At 44.3% G+C, this 22,761-nt stretch overlaps 1 protein-coding gene across 7 annotated transcripts in view; it reads left to right on the plus strand.

Annotated features, from left to right (window-relative positions):
* zfat (zinc finger and AT hook domain containing) overlaps positions 1-22,761 on the plus strand; it is a 113,263-nt gene that overhangs the window by 54,099 nt on the left and 36,403 nt on the right. For all 7 annotated transcript variants that reach the window (XR_013498298.1, XM_078215799.1, XM_078215801.1 and 4 more), the window contains exons 7-8: positions 9,927-10,159; positions 22,674-22,761. Coding sequence is in view for 6 of the 7 variants with exons in the window: in XM_078215799.1 (XP_078071925.1) it covers positions 9,927-10,159; positions 22,674-22,761 (321 nt within the window). In the remaining variant the exon portion in view is untranslated. The remainder of the gene's footprint in view (positions 1-9,926; positions 10,160-22,673) is intronic.

Consider the following 22,761-nt stretch of genomic DNA (forward strand, 5'->3'; position numbering starts at 1 on the left):
CTGCCCCTGGGGTGACCACCTCCTGGAATGTATGATCCAAGAAACTCTCAGTCCTCCCTGGTGCTCTGCAGTGACTTGAGTCACCCCTCAATCTCAGAAATCCTGTTCTTGACCTCAAGCAGGTGTTGTTGGACTATGGAGCTCACGATGGTTTAATTGGAGCCTGAGAACAGGCGATAGCCAAAGCTAAACTGGGGTGTCCTCTGGTTGATGTTGGCTGGTTCTACTCTGATTTCAATGCCCAACTTACTTTGTTAGGGTCATGAAACGCACTGGTATTCAAATTTCAATGCACCAAGGATAACAGAAATTGTTCAAACAAACATGATAAATGCACAAGTTTCATTTGACCATCAGGTGGCACCATTACATCATGTTCATGTACCCAACATTTAATTCTACATTTCCGTGCTTAACTGTGTCTTATTACACTCTCCACGTGTTTATTTTTATTGTCACAATTAGTGGAATTGTAGTTGGATAGAGGAGAAATTAGTTTTGAATAATTTACTTTTGTAAAACAATATAGTGTGCAGTTCATTTGTTACAGCAGTCTCACCTATCTCATGGACATCCGTACCAAGTGACCCTAGTTTAGTGAAGTAAAAAGCAGCAGTAGTGAATAAACTGGCCAACACTGACATTGCTAATTAAAATATTTATGAAACTTGTGATTGGTACAAAATGCCATACGTGAAAAAGTGCTCACAGTTACAGACTAACTCTTTCCAGATTGCAGGCTTACTGTTGTAGATAGATTGTCAATGGATGCCATATTTCTTTCTAGGGAATAGGTTTAAAATCCGAGAGAGAACATCTTCTGTTATTCCTGTGCTGCTTCCAGCAGTAGATTTCAGAGTCGCCCTTTGGTGATGACCAAAGGACTGAAGGCAGGTGTAAGAGGGTTTGGCAGTGGAACTTCAAATAGAGTAGGAAATCAACCTGAATGCTTTGTTTAAAAGAAAGTTCTCCAATAACTTTGTTACACACCTTGTGGGGAATGTAGGATGTTGTTCTCATTATCCATTATAACTTCAATAGAAGTACCAGAAAAACTCTGGAAAAATAGTTTCCCAGAAAGCCCCATGGTCAGTTCCACAGCTGTAAACCCTATGCCTCTGTTGTCAGACACAAGGCCTTCTCAGTGGCCTGGATTTGCGGAATCATGGAGACACTGTGGAAATTCCAAAATGATGGGATGGAGCCAGTTACCCAGGTGCTGAGTTTAGACATGCCCCACTTTAACTGGAGCAAGGGCCTTATCTCGCAGTGTGGGAGCTAGGAATCTTCCGAGAAGTTGCAAATGCCCTTAAAAAGCAGATACGGCCGGTAGAATTGTCGAGCTGTCAAGTTCTTAAAAGGCTGAACTATTTAAAAATTGGAAATTAACTGCGTATCTGTCTCTGTGAAAGTTGGAAAAAATGTCCTATCAGTTTCAATAGCTATTTGTTGCCATGAACCAGTGTGTTATTAGGATAACATTATTAGTGTTTTGCCATATCCTATCCTCATCACTGTGAAGGTGGGGAGGGGTGGTTGTAAGTTCACAATTTGATTGACAACTTGAAGAGATTACTAAAGAACGAGCTGTTTTTGAGTTGGTGTTATGAATACAAATCTGTTAAGTACTTGAAATTAATTAAATATACTGAATGGACTTTCATAAATGGGGCTTTCATATAAACTGTGAACTGTATCGGATGTTTAGAACATTATTTTATTTAATTTCAACATGGCTCCTGAGATATGTACAGAGTGGATTGATTGATTTTGATGTAGAGTGTGTAATGCAAAGTGAGGTGGGTGGGGGGTAATGAGATGTCATTAAATTGACCTCGGGGACTAAAAGAGGCCATGGATATGGTTGGAGGACATGGGTTGGCATGGGTTGTCACGTATGGGATGTGGAGTGGGTGGGAGGGTAAGAGGGTGAGGACTAGAGGCCCTAATACTAAAGGAAGCATCTCGGTCGAAGTCACAGAGAACTATAGTGAGAATTTAAACAACCCATTTGCATTCAGCAGCCCCTGTTGCTGTTTCACTCCTGCATCCATAGGTAGAACACCCAACGCCTTGCTGCACATGCTCACTTCCCATCTGCCTCCAACCCCAGATGAATATCCAGCCATGTGGGCCACTTTTTCTCTAGATGGGTGTTGGGAGCTGCGGAAAAAAATGCCCCCCACTCCCCGGCACAGCCCAGTCAATCATAGCCCCCATCCCCACCCCGAACAATCGCCGCACCACCCGCTCTCCCACCGCCCAACATCTCCTTCAAATTCCACCTCCCCCCCCCCCCCCCCCCCCCCCATGTCGATTGCCGGTTGCAGAGTGTGCAGCATTCCCCCTGCCAGCCTCCCTTTAGGTCACGCCCCCATCTGGGCCCCATCCCCTCAGGTCCCGCCCCTTCGGCACTGCCTAGTGGGCACTGCCAGGGTGCCAGGCTGGCACTGCCCAAGGGGCACTGCCACTCCCCCGCCTCCGACCTCCCGGGGGCCTCAATGGCTCCGGTCCTCTCGGCAAGGCATCACAACAGGGTCCCTGTTGATGGGGCCCATACATGATCCTCGCTGGTGAGGACCTTCACTGGCGAGGTCGCAAATGCAAGTGAGCCTGAAAGATTCCATGATGGGCACACTAATAATATTTAAATCAGAATTAAATTTGATTAAAATATTATAATCAGCTTCGCGCACTGATCTCGCCAGGTATCAATGCCCAGTACAATCACGATAGGCAAGAAATTGGGTGCGAACCCGATTTTGTTTTTTGCCGGTTTGTCCCTCCCATTGACTGGCAGGACGAGAAGGTAAGGTCGCCCCCATAAATCCTTTAATAAACTCTTTGAGCTGTCAATCAAGATGAAAATGATGATAATAAAAAGTGTGAAAATCAGTCAGGCATAAATAATGTTATACTAATGATAGTACTTAAGGTTATGCCAACAAATGGCTATTGCAACTTCTAGAACCAATTTTTCCAACTCTTACAGACACAGGCAGGTGCTTTTTTTTTCAATTTTTAAAGGTCTGGCAATATAAATAGGTTGGCAGTTCGACAGTTTAATGGAAATTATCTGCTCTTCAACAGCATTTAAGACCTCTCTAAAGATTTGAAAGAAAGTGAGGTCTGTTTGATCTCAGCACTGAGTTCGAATAGCACTGTTGACCTCAGGTTTCTTTCCTCTCCACACCCAGTGAAACTAGTCTCTGTCAGAAATGAAGATGGGACCTCTGGGTCTGGCCTGGATTGTTAAAGGTCCCTGGAGTTCCTACAACAGTGGTTAGCACTGCTGCCTCACAGCGCCAAGGACCTGGGTTCAATCCCGGCCTCGGGTCACTGTGGAGTGTGGAGTTTGCACATTCTCCCCCTGTCTGCATGGGTTTCCTCTGGGTGCTCCGGTTTCCTCCCACAATCCAAAGATGTGCGGATTAGGTTAATTGGCCATGCTAAATTGCCCCAAGTGTCACGGGATTAGCAGGGTAAATATGTGGGGTTACAGGAATGGGGCCTGGGTGGGATTGTCATCAGTGCAGACTCAATGGGCCGAATGGCCTCCTGCACTGTCGGAATTCTATGGTCAACTCCATGGAAATCCACTCAAAGTGCCTGAATGGCTGACCTAAAACCATCCCTTTTTGCCTATCAGAAATATTTTCCATTTGTTGTGGGAAGATTGCTTATTTTTCAGATTCTGCTTTATATGTGCCTGCTCTTCATTGTTTGCTGTGCAAATGTGCAGTTTTGTTTCTGCCAAATTCAGTTGTGTACATAGTAAACAGTAACAAACCCGCAAGATCCATTGTTACCCCCTCGCCAGCCAATCCAGCAAACTGTGCAATCACCTTTTGTTTCTGCCGAAAATTAATTAAAATATGCAAATACCTTTGCTTCTGCTGAAATTAATTCAGGAAGACAAAAAATAACTTGCATTGATATAGTGCATTTTGATGGCTTCAGGATGTCCCAAAACACTTTGCAACCAGCGAAATACTTCAAAAATGTGGGCACTGGTGTAATGTAGGAAATGTAGCAACCAGCAGGGTCTCGGAGACAGCAATGTGATAATGACCAGATAATCGGCTTGCGATTGTTGACTGAGGATTAAATATTGACCAGGACACCAAGAATAACTCATTCAAAATAATGACATAGGATCTTTCATGAGCACCTGAGCAGGTAAGTGGGCCTTGCTTTAACTGCTCATCCGAAAGATAGCACCTCCGACAGTGTAGCAATCCCTCAGTACTGTACTGAAGTACCAGCCAGGATTTTGTGCAAAGGGCTTCAACCACAACCTGGACTGGATTTTACGGGGCACCAGGGTCCCTGCCCACCTCCCCGCCAAAAAGACAGTGAGAGGAGCCTACCCACAATCCCAACAGCTGCCCTACAGCATTTTAACGCTGGGAGCTGCACTAATTTTTTTAAGGCGAGACTTCCACCGCTTTCTAAGGAGAAAGTCCAGCCTTGGAGAGCTACCAGCCAATTGCATTGTACGGAAGCTCTGTAATCCCAGCAGCCACTATTGAGACTACAGCATCGAGGAACCTGGACTGACAGGTAAGTCTGTGGCTGGAGATTGTTATGAAAGAGGTGAGTGGGGACAGGGGAGATAGGGTAGCCTGGTTCAAGAGGCCAGGCAGGCGGGTTAAAGGGAGGTGGTGCCCCCTGTCTTTTGCCTGACATTAGCCTGTGCAGCTAAAACTGCCAGGATTCCTGCGGGGCGGCTCTCCCTGCTGTGGGTGAAATACTGGGGAAATCTGGATGGGGCCCTTAAGGGCTATTAATTGGCCACTTAATGGGCCTCAATAGGCCTTATCCTGTAAAATGTCAGATAAATTGGTGGTGGGCGGGAAGGCATTTTCCATGTTTACCTACCTTCAGATCTGCCAGCGGGGAACATAAAATCCTGGCTGTGAATCAGAAGTATTACTGCAACCAAATAGACAAATGTTATTTAACCTGTTTTAAATGACCAAAAACGATGTCTATGATGGTGGTGGAAATGGAGCAATCAACAGTTTCAGAAGGTAAATTGGATAGGCATTTGAGGGCTATTAGCAGAGCTACCCGGAGCAGGGAAATGGGACTGACTGAATTCCTCCACAGAGAACAGGCATGGAACTTGATAGGTTGAATGGCCTCCTCCTTTCCATACTGATTCTATGACACTAATCTCTTCTTTCAGTGCCTTTCAGCAAACTCTCCGTCACCATTTAACTGCATCAAGTTATTACATGCCTGAGGCAATATGTTGTTATAATCAAAGAAGCAATTATTGAGAAGGTGGCTTTGTCCAATAAGACAAGCTAGACAGGTGGAAACTGGTTGGAAATTGTTATGAGAAACAAATACGCAGCAGGTCAGGCAGCATTTATGGAGAGATTTAGCTAAAGATTTAGCTTGATGACCTTTCATCAGAACACAGTGTAATAACTGTGGGTTCTGCTGAAGTTTAAATAAATTAACACAATTTTATTAGCCCTCCTTCAAAGATTTCCAAGGTATTCGTCAGGCCATACTTCTTTGAGGAGGTAACAAGGAAGTTAGATAAAGGAGAACCAGTGGACGTGATTTAAGTAGATTTCCAGAAGGCCTTTGACAAGGTGCCACACAGGAGACTGTTAAATAAGTTAAAAGTCCATGGTTTTAAGGGTAAGATCCTGGCGTGGACAGAGGATTGGCTGACTGGCAGAAGGCAGAGAGTGGGGATAAAGGTGTCTTTTTCAGGATGGCAGTCGTTGACTAGTAGTGTGCTGGGACCACAACTTTTCACAATTTGGAAGAAGGAACTGAAGGCACTGTTGCTAAGTTTGCAGATGATACAAAGATCTGTAGAGGGACAGGTAGTATTGAGGAAGCAGGGGAGCTGCAGAAAGACTTAAACAGGTTAGGAGAGTGGGCAAAGAAGTGGCAGATGGAATACAATGTGGAAAAGTGAGGTTATGCATTTTGGAAGGAGAAATGGAGGCATTAACTATTTTCTAAATGGGGAAATGCTTCAGAAATCACAAGCACAAAGAGACTTGGGAGTCCTTGTTCAAGATTCTCTTAAGGTTAAGGTGCAGGTTCAGTCGGCAGTTAGGAAAGCAAATGTAATGTTAGCATTCATGTCAAGAGGGCTAGAATACAAGAGCGGGGATGTACTTCTGAGGCTGTATAAGGCTCTGATCTGACCCCATTTGGAGTATTGTGGCTCCCTCTGTTGTTCTGTATTCATCATTCATTGCTTCAAAACCATCTCCAACACTTTCCCTGCATCAGAGAAAGAGAGAATGGCCTCAGCACAATGGTGGGGAACTGTGCTGGGTGGCATTGGGATTGGAGAACTGAAGTGACAATGTTGTGCCGCAAATTTTGACTTGGCCTCATTGCAAATATACAGCTGTCTGTTGAGATTATCCATACAATGATTGAATTCTGTAAAAGGGATTGGCTTGATTTCATTTCCAAAAGTTCCAATATCAGTCCAGCATTTGGCGGTAAACCGATGATTAGACCTTATAACTTACTCTGCCAGCTCAAGATACAGTGAGACATGAAGGGGCAGATTCTATCCAGAATTAGTAGGACCAGCTTTGGCTAGAACAAGAAGAGCTGGAAGACTGCTAATGTTGTACTGATTTTTAAAAAAGGAAAGTGGGATAGACCAAGTAAATTACAGACCACTCTGTCTAAACTCAATGCGGGACAGATTATTGGAAAATATTCTGAAGAATAAAAAAGAGTATTACTTAAATGGAGAATGATTACAGAATGCCAACAGTTCAGATTGCAGAAGGATTTAGGTGTTCTCTTGCATGAGTCACAAAAAAGTTTTATATAATCCAGAAGGCTTATTGAATGTTATCCTTTATTACAAGAGAAATTGAACATAAAAGTAAAGATGTTATGCTTCAGTTATACAAGGCATTTGTGATACCACCGGGGGTAATTCTCCCAGTAATTCTCACAGCCCGCTGTGCTGCTTTTGTAATGCAGCTGGCCAAGAGACTCGAGGGGAGGCCATTTCGCGGGCTCCCCACAGGGTGCTACGTCTCCGGCAGCCAGATTTCTGGCATGGAGCTGTATAAGTTATTCTAAGTAAGAAGTTTAACAACACCAGGTTAAAGTCCAACAGGTTTATTTGGTAGCAAAAGCCACACAAGCTTTCGGAGCTCTAAGCCCCTTCATCAGGTGAGTGGGAATTCTGTTCACAAACAGGGCATATAAAGACACAAACTCAATTTACATGAATAATGGTTGGAATGCAAATACTTACAACTAATCAAGTCTTTAAGAAACAAAACAATGTGAGTGGAGAGAGCATCAAGACAGGCTAAAAAGATGTGTATTGTCTCCAGACAAGACAGCCAGTGAAACTCTGCAGGTCCACGCAACTGTGGGAGTTACAAATAGTGTGACATGAACCCAAGATCCCGGTTGAGGCCGTCCTCGTGTGTGCGGAACTTGGCTATCAGTTTCTGCTCAGCGACTCTGCGCTGTCGTGTGTCGCGAAGGCCGCCTTGGAGAACGCTTACCCGAATATCAGAGGCCGAATGCCCGTGACCGCTGAAGTGCTCCCCAACAGGAAGAGAACAGTCTTGCCTGGTGATTGTCGAGCGGTGTTCATTCATCCGTTGTCGCAGCGTCTGTTATTCTAATGCACATTTCAATCTCCTTTACATATAATTAGTGGGCCCAGGACTGAAATCTCCGGGCCCGCTAGCCTCTTAACAATCCTCCCCCCCCCCCCCCCAGCCAGGAATGGTTCACTCCAGTGGGGTTCAGAATAGTTCTCCACTTGCGGGGAGCTGGTGGCCCGACCCCGCTGGAATGAAGGGTAGGCAATTGAGGCCCCCCAGAGGGTTGGGCGCTCGGGGGTGCCCCTGGGCATTGCCAACTTGGCAGTGCCAACCTGGGCCCCCTGGCACTGCCCCGGGCACAGATCGGGACTGCCGGGGGTTGGGGGGAGATCAAGACGGACCGGGGCTGGCCCAGACACTCCGAGAGACCAGCGATTGGGTCATGGGGCGGTCAGAGGGGCAGCGATGTGGGGTCACAGATCTGGCCTGCAGTGTGGGGCTACTACGCATGCGCCAATCTCGACGCTGACTGATTGGCACATGCGCAGTGGCCCGCTCAGCACTTTGCTGTCAGCCTCTCCAGTGGGAATAGGCCCCGCCCACTGATTCTTAATGATATTCACGCTGAGGCACTCTGCCGTGCACAGAATATGGGAAATTCATTCCGAAAATCCCACTGAAAAACCAGTGGGATTTACCCCAGTTTTTATGCAAATTCAGCACTTCGAACTTTTTTGGGAGAATCCCACCTCACATTTTGAATACTGTCTCCTTATTTAAGGAAGCATGTAAATGCATTGGAGGCATATCAGAGATTTTAACTAAAATCCCCTATCCCAGTAATGATTCTGGTAATTCTCCTCAGCACCCTCTCAAGCACCAAAGAGTGAGCAGTCAAATCATTTGTACATTCCTTTCTTTTCATCCAGTCTAATCTTGAAGACTGAAATAATTTATCCCTCAATTATTTACTCTAGAAGTGAATCACTGTACGACACAAGTAATACTTTACCTAAAGTCTGTTCAACTAAAAATGCAGTTGCTCTACCAACTTTTGTTTTTCGCTGGAAGTCCAAAGTTGTGCAGGTTAGGTGGATTGGCCATGGTAAATTGCCCCTTAGTGTCAGTGGGATGGGCTGGGTAAATATCTGGGGTTACGGGGATAGAGCCTGTGTGGGATTGCTGTCGGTGCAGAATTGATGGGCAGAATGGCCTCCTTCTGCACTGTAGGGATTCTATGATTAATATCCTGCTATCTCCCTATCCCAAGGAATTCAGAGATATACATACGAAGCCAATTACTCACAGAGATTCTTTTTTTTAATGGGAACAGATGGAGGCCATTCAGCCACTCCATCCTATCATAGAATAATAGAATCCTGCTGCTCTATTAAATTAAATCATGGCAGATCTGTACCACTGTCTCTTTTACTTGCTTTGGTGGATTAAAGACTGTGTTCAAAGAAAGGAGAAAGTAATTTGGTACGAGTATGTTATGTGTTAGCAACAGTAATCTAACCAACTGCAATTTTGTTGTTGCATTAGTGGGGAAAGGGAAGTAAAAACTGCACTGCCCTCTTTATAGCTGTTATTTGCCAAGAATGTTTTGCTGGTAACTTTTAAATATTTTCTCCGTGTCAGCTCTGGCTCAGTAGGCCGCACAGTTGTCTTGGGGCCAAATGGTTGTGGGTTCGAGTCCCATTCAAGAAACTGAATACAACATTTAGGCTGACACTGTTAGGTTCTGTCTTTTGGATGAGATGGCAGGGGGGGAAAAATCCCATGACATGATATTGAAGAAGAGGAAGGTTCTCCTGATGTCCTGAGGTCAATATTTTTCTCTCAACCAACATCACTGAAGACTGATTATTTGGTTATAGCATTGCTGTTTGGGGGGGAACCTTGCTATGCACTTTTATTGCAAAGGAAGTAATTAATTGATATGCACCTTTAGGGCGTACAGAAGTGAAAGCAAAATTTTTTATTTATGACAATTTTTTTTAAAAGCCCAAATTTCACTAATTGCGACATGAGCACTATTGTGTTGACTTGCTTACCATAGCTTTTAAGCATATACCTAGAAAGATAACAGGGAAATACTTACATTAATTAATATCATAAATTATTGAAAAGTACGAGTACTTTAAACCGATGCTTTTGCAGTTATTACATACTTTTCCCTTGCAATCTCCCATTTTAAAACCAGATTTCTTTGGCAGGTTGCAGGTTCCCTCAAGCCTAAGATAATTGGCCAGTATTTTACTCCTAATTATATTTTGCGGTGCTTTTTTTCCTCCCCAACCCTCTCCTCCCTTGCTTCCTTTTTTTCCCTTTCTTCCCATCCTCTCCTTATTGAAGGAAAATTATACTGGTACCAAGTCCACTATGACATGCACATTCGGACACACACCCGGGAGCATCTGTATTACTGCTCTCAGTGCAGCTACTCCTCTATCACCAAGAACTGCCTAAAACGCCACGTCGTGCAGAAACACAGCAACATCCAGCTGAGGTGTTCATCCGAGGGATGCGGTTACACCACTGCGGACAAGTACAAGCTTCAGGCGCACCAGAGAAACCATAGTGAACTGGTAAGTTCCTCACCCCCCCCAATATAATTCTCAATGCCAAAAAGTGCCACAGCCAAGGAACGCTGCTTCCAAAATAATACTGGTTCCAGGGTTTTGTACCAGGTAGTCAGGTATTGTCAATTCTTGAGCGGGCTATTGGTAATTTTTAAAATGTAAGTCAGCCAGTAAATAAAACAAATTTTTCCTCAACCTAACTTATATGTCTGCATCACCAAGTGGAGATATTAAATTTTAAAGAGTCACCAGCTTGGCTTAGTTGTGGTAGCTCTGTTATCTCTCAAGTTCCATTCCAGGGCTTGAGCACATAACTTAGGCTGATATGTCAGTGCAATAATTGACTGAATACTGAACTAGTAGAGGTATGGTCTAGAACAAGGCTTTGTCCAACTATTGAGGCGGATGTAAAAATTTCTATAGTACCATTGGAAGAAGAGTCTTCCCAGTGTCATGGCTAACATTTATCACTAATTAACACTAAAAATCAATTAACCTGTTGCATCTTACTGCTGTTAAAAGTGTGAAAATTTGGTTGCTTCAGATATATATTATAGAATCATAGAATCCTACAGTGTAGGAGGAGGCCATTCAGCCCATCAAGTCTGCACCAACCACAATCCCACCCAGGCCCTACCCCCATAACCCCATGCATTTATACTAGCTATACCCCCTGACACTAAGAGGCAATTTAGCATGGCCAATCCACCTAACCCACACATCTTTGGACTGCAGGAGGAAACCGGAGTACCCGGAGAATATATACAGAAACATAGAAAAACTGCAGCACAAACAGGCCCTTCGGCCCCACAAGTTGTGCCGAACATATCCCTACCTTCTAGGCCTACCTATAACCCTCCATCCTATTAAGTCCCATGTACTCATCCAGGAGTCTCTTAAAAGTCCCTATTGAGTTTGCCTCCACCACCACTGACGGCAGCCGATTCCACTCGCCCACCACCCTCTGCGTGAAAAACTTCCCCCTAACATTTCCCCTGTACCTACCCCCCAGCACCTTAAACCTGTGTCCTCTCGTAGCAGCCATTTCCACCCTGGGAAAAAGCCTCTGAGAGTCCACCCGATCTATGCCTCTCAACGCCTTATACACCTCTATTAGGTCTCTCCTCATCCTACGTCTCTCCAAGGAGAATACTATATATCATATTATATATATTTTATATATATATATTATATATAAAATATACAACATATATAACAATAGTCACTTTGCATCATTGATTGTGCAACACTTCACTATGTTTCGAGGATGTAAAAAGCAAGTTTCTTTTTACTGATTTTTCATCACCAGGGAAGTAATGCTCAGAATGCAATCATCCCATCACTATTCTTATTCCTTGTCTGTCAGGTTGGACTGCGGTGCGGGGATTGAACACTCAGGCCAGATAGCCTACTGATCTTTGCATTGAGAAGGTTTCTTTGTTCCTCATACGTAGAATTATCTCCTTTGACCTATTCTTGATGGGGTACTAACCTTATAATCAGTAAATGATTAGAACTATACACAGTGTTTTGAATTGTTGGAGTAAATGCACAATCATAGCTCTGACTTGGGGTATGATTTCTATTCCACCTGAAAGCATGAATGGTGGTGTAACTATCTCCAATTTGCTTATCCAATCCCAATACTCAAGCAGAAAGTTTGAATGGGAGCACTGATGCAATTATTTTCAATCCTTATAAATTCTAATTCCGAGCTTCCATCCCTCTCTTTGGGAATTGTCTGAGGCTAAATCAAACTACTTTTTTATTCTTTCATGGGATGTGGGTATCGCTGCGCGGCCATCAGTTTTATTGCCCTTTCCTAATTGCCCTTGAACTGAGTGAATTCTCTAAAGGGCAGATGGGTTTTACAACAATCAACAATGGTTTCACTGTGATCATTAAACTTTTAATTCCAGATATTTATTGAATTCGAATTTCACTATCTGCCATGGTGGGATTCGAAACCGCATCCCAAAGGTATTACCTGAGTCTCTAGATTCTTAGTCCACTGACAATTCCATTGCCTCCCCTCTGCTCAAACTTTTGCTGCATTTAGCTCTTGAGATAAGCTCCAAGCCACGTATCTGCTCATCAGCAAGACCGCCTACTTCTACACCTGTAACACTGTCCAGCTCTACCCTTGTTTCATCTGCTGCTGAAGGCCTCATTCTTGGTTTCATTAGCTCTAGATTTTGCTATTCCAACGTTCTCTTGGCTGGCCTTCTGTTTTACACCCTCCACAAACTTGAGCTCATCCAAAATCTACTTATCACACCTTAACTCGCACCAAGTCCTGTTTACCTCATCACTTCTGTCCTAGCTGACATACGGTGGCTTAATCTCTGGCAACGCCTCAATTTTAAAATTTTCATTGTTTTGCTTTTCCTTAACATTTTGCTTTCATTCGGCTGTACTTTCCAGTTCTGGCCTCCTGCAGACCTCCTATTTTAATCAGTTGACCATTGATGGTGTTGTTTCCAGTTGCCAAGCTCTGGAATATCTAGCTACACCTCACTGCCTCTCTATCTCTCTTTTCTCCTTTCAAACACTCCTTGAAACCTCTTTGACCAAGCTTTCGATCATCTCTCCTAATATCCCTTTATGTGGCTCAATGTTAAATTTGTTTGAAAATGCTCCTGTGAAGTTTCTTGGGATGTTTTACTATGTTAGCGGTGCTATATAAATGCAAGTTATTGTCGCTTATAATTCTGGATTCAGCTACTGGTCCTATGCTTAGGAATGCCCAGCTCACTGTGCTTGAGCTACATTCATAGAATCATAGAATCCCTACAGTGCAGAAGCAGGCCATTCGGCCCATCGAGTCTGCACCGACCACAATCTAACCCAGGCCCTATTCCCGTAACCTCATATATTTATCCTGCTAATCCCCTGACACGAAGGGGCAATTTATCATGGCCAATCAACCTAACCCACACATCTTTGGATTGTGGGAGGAAACCGGGGCACCTGGAGGAAATCCATGCAGACACGGGGAGAATGTGCAAACTCCACACAGACAGTGACCCAAGGCCGGAATTGAACCCGGGTCCCTGGTGCTATGAGGCAACAGTGCTAACTACTGCACCACCGTGCCGTCCCTATTGTTGTTTAACAATACTCAAAGAGACCATTGAAAGCTGATTTGTTTTTAAATTGAAAAGCAGATATTCCCACCACATGATAGCAAATGTTGAACATTCCAACCACCAATGGGGTTCTTTTTTAGGCACAAATATCAGAGAATCAAAACCCTGTGATTTTCTTTTTATTCATTCACGGGATGTGGCTGTTACTGGCTGGACCAGCATTTATAGCTCAGCCCTAACTGCCCTTGAACTGAATGGCTTGCTGGGCAATTTCAGAGGGCATTTAATAGCCAACCACAATGGACAAAATCTTACCATAAATTGGCAGAATGTTGTTTCCAGCGAGAAAACCGGCCTGTTTCTCTCCAGAGAAATAGTCCGGTTTTCTTTCCAGATGTTACGACACTCTGCCAGAAAAAAATCAAGGAGGTGCGTGTCACGCTGTCACGCGGGGAGGAGCAGGGCCTCAACACGCCAACAAAATCCACCTGCACTGAGTTGGGGTGCCATCTTTAAAAAGTGCCCTGACCAAAACAGCAATAAACCTCCCCCCTCAACCCACCATGGAAGTCCTGGGGCTTCCCTATCTACACTCGCCCATCAGAGCTGGCGAGATCTGCGACTTCCGAATCTTTCAGCATTCCCACTGACAGCGAGCTTGGGATCAAGACTGCCCCCAATGTATTCACTACAGCTATTGCTGTCAGACTAGCAATACTTCATTGTGCAATACTTTAGAATGACTGCAACTTAAGTGTTGAATTAAATATGGGCAAATACATTGGCATTTTTGTGATGTTGATCATTTCTGTGCAGGAGGTAAGCAATCAAAGATTGATTAAGTGAGCAGGTGGGGTATTTGATGAAGTTAAGATTTTATCTCTCTAAATGTGGGCAATAGTTTAAACCAGCACTGGAGAGGTAGAAGTAGTGCATTGAATTTATAACTTAACTGGTTAAATTACTTCATATAACCACAGATGATATTTGAAAGATATTTCTAAACTTGAAGCCAATTCGTCAATCCGCATGTCTGTCCTTGGCCTACTGCAATATTCCAGTGAAGCTGACCGCAAACTGGAAGAACAGCATCTCATCTTTCGGCTGCCTTCCGGTCTCAACATCGAATTCAACAACTTCAGATGATTAGCTCTACCCCACCTCCACCCCTTTGTGTTCATGTTATTTTTAACCATTCTCTACCTTTTATTTCTTTATTGTCTTTCTTTATTTTTCTTCCCCCCCCCCCCCCCCGCCCCACACTCCCCCGCTTTATCCCCTCTTTCCTTACCTTTTTTCCACCATTGTTTCCCCTTTCCCCCTTTTTCTGAATTTTACCTCTCTCTCTCCCCCCTCCCCCCCCCATCCCTCCCCACCTCCCCCCCCCATCCCTCCCCACCTCCCCCCAACCCCCATATCTTCGTCTGTCACAGTTTACCCTCTGATTTCAGCTTCTCTGCCGTTTGGCCATTCACACTTTTTATTCTTTTTATGGACTGCCATTAGCAGCCTTTCCCCTTGTTTTTGTGGCTATGACTCTTCTTTCATTCCTTCACCATACAGTATAAATATCTCCCACTTTCTCAGCCTTTGAGCTTTGACAAAGGGTCATCTGGACTCAAGACATCAGCTCTTTTCTCTCCTTACAGATGCTGCCAGACCTGCTGAGATTTTCCAGCATTTTCTGTTTTGGTAGTCAATTTACTAATTGTCAATTAGTCAAATAAAACATAATAAAGTTAGCAAGGCAGGTGAAATGTTGCAGCTCCACCATATGGATGCAAGTGTGATCCATGGCATTCTCGTCTGCAGTAAGTATATGCAAGTTGAGGAACTTTGGTTCAAAGTTGATGGACTGAAGTCCAGCCTCGGACACTGATGAATCGGGGAGGGGGAAGATTACTTGAACGCTTTTGCCAGGAGGCAGTCACACCCTTTAGGCCAGCTACTTCTGACTTTGTATGTGGTCATGAACAGATGCGTCTAACTGCAAATGAGGCAGTTAGGGGTACTTAGAAGGTAGAAATGGAGGATCCTCAGCCCCTGCAATTGTCCAGCAGGTTTGAGGTTCTTGCAGCTTCTGTGGACAAGAGCATAACACTGCAGGGTGGATGAGCAAAGTGACCACAGCGCTATGATGTATGGAGCCATTCAAATGGGGAGAGTGAAAACAAATGTTGTAGTAGACAACAGTATAGTTAGGGGGAACTGGACCAAAGGCTGTGTTGCCTGCCTGGTGCTAGGTTTAAGGACATCTCTAGATTGGAGAGGAACTTGGGAGGGGGAAAAATCAGGTTACAACCGCCACGAGCCTATAGTCATCTGGGACTATAGTGATTTTACCTTTACAGGAACATGGTTACAAGGTGACCATTGTTGGGAAATAAATATTCTAGGGTAAACAACATTTTGAAAAGATAGGCAGAATGCAATAGGAGGAGGAGCAGCCCTCATGGTAAAGGACAACAGTGAACAAAGCCCTTGGCTCAGAAGATTAGGAACTTGAATTGAGTGGGGATTAGGAATTTTAAAAAGCAAGAAATCCCTGGTGGGAATAGATTATGGGCCCCTAATAGTAGTTATACTGTTGGACAGAGATTAAACAATCATTGGAGCTTGTAATAAACACGGTGTAATAGTGTGGAGGACTTGAGTTTTTATATAGACTAGACCAATCAAATCGGCAAAGATGATCTGGAAGATGAGTTTGTAGAATGCTTTTGTGACAGTTTCCTGGTGCAATATGTTTTGGGACCAACTCGGAATAACACTATTTTCAATCTAGTATTGTGAATTATAGAATTCCTTCAGTGCAGAAGGAGGCCATTTGGCCCATCAGGTCTGCACCAACTCTCCGACAGAGCATCTTACCCAGGCCCTACCCACATAATCCCACGTATTTACCCCACGCATTTACCCCACTAATCCCTCTAGCCTACATATCTTGGGACAGTAAGGGGCAATTTAGCATAGCCAATTCACCTAACTTTCACATCTTTGGACTGTTGGGGGGAAACCGGAGCACCCGGAGGAAGCTCACGCAGACACAGGGAGAATGTGCAAAATACACACAGTGATCCAAAGCTGGAATTGAACCCGAGTTCCTGGCACTATGAAGCAGCAATGTTAACCACTGTGCCACCCTGCAGTTATTTTCAATGCGACATTAAAGCGAGGTCACATCTATCCTTTTAAGTAACAGCAAAAGATTTCATATTTCGCAAAGGGCAGGGGAGTTGATGACACATCAACCCAATAAAAAAAGATCATCAGTTCAGATATCTCATTTCTATTTGCAGGACCTTCCTATGTTATGTTTCCTTCATTATAACAGTGCCTGTATTCAAAATTACTTCACTGTAAAATGCTTTGGGATGCCTTGACTAAGTGAAAGAAACTATATATTTCATATGAAAGTCCATTCTTTTCATACCAAGAAGGTTTCAAAACATGAGCTTCCAGCTGCAGATGGCCAAGCAAGACATTCAATCCAATGAGCAATTAGGGATGGGCAACAAATGCTGGCCCAGCCAGCGACGTCCACATCCCATTAAGCAGATGGAACTTTATATGTACCTCCAGTGGCCTTCCCTAGTAAGTTAGTTTACAATTCTTTCCTTTTGACTGAGAACATTCTAACTAACTCTGCATCTTACTTCATATTTCCAAATTTCGAACATGGGCTTCACTGTCATGCACAATGTGACTGGAAAATTTTCGATTCCCTACTTCACCTTCAAGATAGATAAATCATTAAATATAATCCCACGAGGATATGGTGAATCTATTGCCCCAGGTAGTAAAATTACTGTCAAAAGCTGTCCTGACCGAAAAGTGTCCAGAGGGGCAATTATTTCACCCGACAGAGGGTGGTGAGTGTCTGGAACAAGCTGCCAGAGGTAATAGTAGAGGCGGGTACAATTTTGTCTTTTAAAAAGCATTTAGACAGTTACATGGGTAAGATGGGTTTAGAGGGATATGGGCCAAATGCGGGCAATTGGGAGTAGCTTCGGGGTTTGAAAAAAAAGGGCAGCATGGACAAGTTGGGCTGAAGGGCCTGTTTCCATGCTGTAAACCTCTATGACTGCCCTTTATTAAATAACTCTCAAGATCTTCCTGGAACTTAAATTAAGTTATTTTTTATTTGTTCATGAGACATGGACATCACTGGTCGGCCAGCGTTTATTGCCCATCCCTAATTGCCCTTGAACTGAGTGGCTTGCTAGGCCATTTCAGATAGCACTTAAGAGTCGACCATATTGCTTTGCGTCTAGAGTCACATGTAGGTCAGACCAGGTAATGCAGTAAAATTCCTTCCCTAAAGGGCATCAGTGAACCAGATGGGTTTTTACAGCAATCAATAATGGCGGAACAGGGTCGAGGGGCCACTTGGCCTACTCCTGCTCCTAATTCTTATGTTCTTATGTTTCATGGTCATCATTAGACTTTAATTCCAGATTTTTACTGAATTCCAATTTCATCATCTGCCATGATGGAATCTGAACCCAGGTCCCAGAGCATTACCCTGAATCTCTGAATTACTTGTCCAGTGACAGTACCACTGCACCACTGCCTCCCAAAGAAGAAAAGTAATTGGAGCAAAGAAAGCTTGGGAAATGTTATTGTTTAACATCTCATCTTTAACTCCGTTCAGGACTTGGAAATGCCAGCAGAATAGAATATTATTTTTTATTCATTTACGGGATGTGGGCATTGTTGGCTGGGCCAGCATTTATTACCCATTCTCAGATGCCCTTCACAAGGTGGTGGTGACCTACCTTCTTGAACTGCTGCAGTCCTTGAGGTGTAGGTATCCCCATAATGCTGTTAGGGAGGGAATTCCAGGATTTTGACCCAGTCACAGGGAAGGAATGACAATATATTTCCAAGTAAGGATGGTGAATGGCTTGAAGGGAACTTCCAGGTAGTGGTGTCCCCAGGTATCTGATGATCTTGTCATTCTAATGGATGTGGATATGGAAGTTGCTGCCTAAGGAGCCTTGGTGAGTTCCTGCAGTGCACCTTGTAGATGGTGCATGCTACTGCCACTGTTTGTCAGTGGTAGAGAGAGAGAATGTTTGTGGAAGAGGTAGCAATCAAGTGGGCTGCTTTGTCCTTGATGGTGTCAAGCTTCTTGAGTGTTGAAGTGGAGAGTATACATCACACTTCTGACTTGTGCCTTCGACATGGTGGACAAGATTTGGGAAGTTGGGTGATAAGCTTACTACTGCAGGCTTCTTAGCCTCTAACCTGCGCTTGTAACCAAAGTAATTATATGGCTAGACCAGTGCAGTTTCTGGTCAGTGCTAATCCCAGAATTTTGGTAATGGGGATTCAGATGGTAATGCCATTGAACTTCAAGGAGCAAAAGATTGCCCAGGTGTATCCTGTACACAAGAAACAGGACAATTCCAACCCAGCCAATTACTGCCTCATCAGTCTACTCTCAATCATCAGTAAAATGATGGACAGGGTAATCAACAGCTGTATGAATGAGTACATGATGAGGAGATGCCGGTGTTGGACTGGGGTAAACACAGTAAGAGTTTTAACAACACCAGGTTAAAGTCCAACAGGTTTATTTGGTAGCAAATGCCATTAGCTTTCGGAGCGCTGCTCCTTCGTCAGATGGAGTGGATATCTGCTCTCAAACAGGGCATACAGAGACACAAAATCAAGTTACAGAATACTGATTAGAATGCGAATCTCTACAGCCAACCAGAAGACAAACACGGGACACGGTGGACAGAGTACCCTTCGTCGTCCAGTACTTCTCCGGAGTGGAGAAGCTACGGCATCTCCTCCGGACCCTTCAACATGTCACTGATGAAGACGAACATCTCGCCAAGGCCATCCCCACACCCCCACTTCTTGCCTTCAAACAACCGCACAGCCTCAAACAGCCCATTGTCCGCAGCAAACTACCCAGCCTTCAGGAGAACAGTGACCGCGACACCACACAACCCTGCCACAGCAACCTCTGCAAGACGTGCCGTATCATCGACACGGATGCCATCATCTCACGTGAGAACATCATCTACCAGGTACACGGTACCTACTCTTGCAACTCGGCCAACGCTGTCTACCTGATATGCTGCAGGAAAGGATGTCCCGAGGCATGGTACATTGGGGAGACCATGCAGATGCTACGACAACGGATGAATGAATACCGCTCAACAATCACCAGGCTAGACTGTTCTCTTCCTGTTGGGGAGCACTTCAGCGGTCACGGGCATTCAGCCTCTGATCTTCGGGTAAGCGTTCTCCAAGGCGGCCTTCATGACACGCGACAGCACAGAGTCGCTGAGCAGAAACTGATAGCCAAGTTCCGCACACATGAGGATGGCCTAAACCGGGATCTTGGGTTTGTGTCACACTATCAGTAACCCCCACAGCTTGCCTCCTGGACTTGCAGAATCTCACTGGCTGTCCTGTCTGGAGACAATACACATCTCTTTAACCTGTGCTTAATGCTCCCTCCACTCACATTGTCTGTATCTTTAAGACCTGGTTGGTTGTAGAGATTCGCATTCTAATCAGTATTCTGTAACTTGATTTTGTGTCTCTGTATGCCCTGTTTGAGAGCAGATATCCACTCCATCTGACGAAGGAGCAGCGCTCCGAAAGCTAATGGCATTTGTTACCAAATAAACCTGTTGGACTTTAACCTGGTGTTGTTAAAACTCATACTTTGAATACAATCAGACTAAGAGCTTTCTTCATTTGATGCTGTCTCATCACATGGTTCTATAATGTATAATCTGACATTAAATTACGGTCTTGCAGTCACTGTTCTCTAACTAATAATTTATTAGTCAATGATTCAATGTATCATCAATCATTCAGTCAGTTGGGTCCAATTAGGTGCTGACAGAGATTGAAATAAAATATCAGAGGCAATTCAGCAATTCCCAGGTCTTGTAGTTTCTGCTTTGTGTGGTTTATGGTAGCATTGTCGTTATGTTGCTGAACAAGTAATCTGGAGGCCTTGGCCAATGATCTTGGGAGATCCAATCTTACCTTGGCAGCTGGTGAGTTTAGATTCAGTCAAATAAATCTGGAATTAAAAGAGTATAACAAGAACTAGAGAGCAGATTCAAAATAATGGACGAAAGGAGTAGAAGGAAAGCTTTTTTCACCCAGAGGGTGGTTGGAATCTGGAACGAACTTTCTGAGAGGCTAGTGGAAGTATTCAAAAGAGAATTGAAGGGAATTCAAAAGAAAAAATGTGCAAGGTTGCAGGTGAAAGGCAGGGGAGTGGGACTAGGTTGAATGCTCTTACAGAGAGCCAATGCAGAATCAGTATGGCTGAAAGGCCCTCTTCTGCACTGTATAGATTCTGTAATTCTGTGGTATTAGTGTAAAAATGCATCTGCTTCACTATCATCCTTTAGAGGAAGGAATCTTACTTGATGGGGCTGATATGTGACGTTGGCCCCACAGCAATGTGGTTGCCTTTTAAGATGGCTGGCAACCAATCGATTATGTTCAAAGAAGAACAAAGAACAAAGAAAAGTACAGCACAGGAACAGGCCCTTTGGCCCTCTAAGCCCGTGCTGATCCTGATGCCCTAACTAAACTAAAAAAAATCTTCTGCCCTTACTCAGGCCGTATCCCTCTATTCTCTCCCTATTCATGTACCCATCCAGTTGCCTCTTAAATATTGCTAATGTGCCTGCTTCCACTACGCAGCACATTCTAGGCACCCATCACTTTCTGTGTGAAAAACATTGCTCGGCACATCTCCCTTAAACATTCCCCCTCTCACCTTGAACATGTGCCCCCCTGTAGGGATGGGCAATGAATTTTGATCCTGCCAGCAACATCACATCACATAAATGAATAAAAGAACAACTTGTGCTGGAGGCGAGACTTGATCTGTAATAGTATAATTCACCCTCCACATTTTACATTTCACATGGTGGCCTGGATGTTTGCTCCCGAGTCAGGTAGTGGAAGCTTGAAAATTTCTCGAATTACCTCACTGGCCTGAGGAAAATATTTCCCAAGTGGTAACATCTTCATTTCAGGGATGCGGGTGCAAGATGGAGTGAGATTATCTGGCCACGGATTGGATGTAGCCACAAGGAGTGCCAAGCGCTGAGGTGGGCTGTTTGAAAGGCCCACCCTGGTTCCATGGAACTTTGTCCTAGTTGTTTTCTTAACCATTAGGCTCTCTAGCCCTCACACCGCTCCCCATGCCCATTCATGCCAACCCATGCCCTTTCACTCATCCCCATGGTCCTTTACAACTCCCATGTCAAATTTGTGCCAGCTCATGACTCCCCACCCACCTACCACCCTTTGCCCTTACACAGTCCATATAACTCACCCAGCGTTCACCATGAGCAGACCTCAGTAGATATACTGCAATGGATTTTCCAACTATTCCCTCTGGTGGGATTGCCACCCTGCCGATGCCCCCCTACCCCCACTGCTGGTTCCCTTGTGGCGGAGAGTGCAAAAAATGGCTCACCCTATTGTCAGTGGTGGGACTGGAAGATCCTGCAGCCGGCTGATGGCAAGCTACCTCTGTCACCACAAAACACTCCGCAGGGGGTGCAGAAAATACCACTCGCTGAGATCTAAATATCTACTCCAGACTTCACTAAATAAAAAACTACTCTCATTCATCAACTCACATGCAAAACATTTTAAATCACTTTTAAAACAGACGTACTTACATTCCTAACCCCACCTCAAAGATAGTGAACCCTTTAATAACCTGTTTGAGCCATCAATCAAACCCCCCACTGTGATAATTGGATTTTTTGGCATCAGCCAACTGTAACTCCCAAACTGTAGGGTAAGCTTCTTTCCCCAGTGACAATGGGGTCCGGTTGAACTCAACACTGAATTCAAATATCCCAGCTGAATTTGAATTTCCCACATGAGGGATCCATGACCTGTCCTCTGCCCTTACCCCTGCCATCCCTGTTCCCCTGGCAAAACTGGTTTCTGCCAGACGTGAGGGCAGGACTTCCAGATCTAGGATCTGTCCTCTTGCCGTACATTTTGGATGTGCCATGGAGTTTTCACGACTCCTCAGAAATCTAGATTAGTGATTTTACTATTTATTCTCAGGATGTGGGCGTTGATGGCAAGGCTGACTGACTGCCAATTCCTAGTTGCCCTTGAGAAAGTCATGGTGGACCTTCTTGAACTGCTGTAGTTTTTACAAGGTGCTGACACAAAGGGATGGATGCAGTGACGAAACAGGAGCAGCAATATATTTCTAAGTCTGGATGGTTTATAGCTTGCTACGTACCAATGATATGAGAGATATCTGAGTCATGCAGTTGACATAGATGAGCAGGACGCAAATGCAACAATACGTTTCTCTATACAGATGGTGATATATGTGTACATGCAAAACAAAATGACTGTGCTGAGAGTTCTCTGATTCTTTGTTTCGCAATGCTTTCATTCAGGATAAGAAGACTTACACTTGTCCTGTCTGTGAAAAATCCTTTTCTGACGATCGTCTGATTAAGTCTCACATCACCACATATCATCCAG

The sequence above is a fragment of the Mustelus asterias genome, chromosome 7, assembly GCF_964213995.1.
Source record: "Mustelus asterias chromosome 7, sMusAst1.hap1.1, whole genome shotgun sequence".
Lineage (NCBI taxonomy): Eukaryota > Metazoa > Chordata > Chondrichthyes > Carcharhiniformes > Triakidae > Mustelus > Mustelus asterias.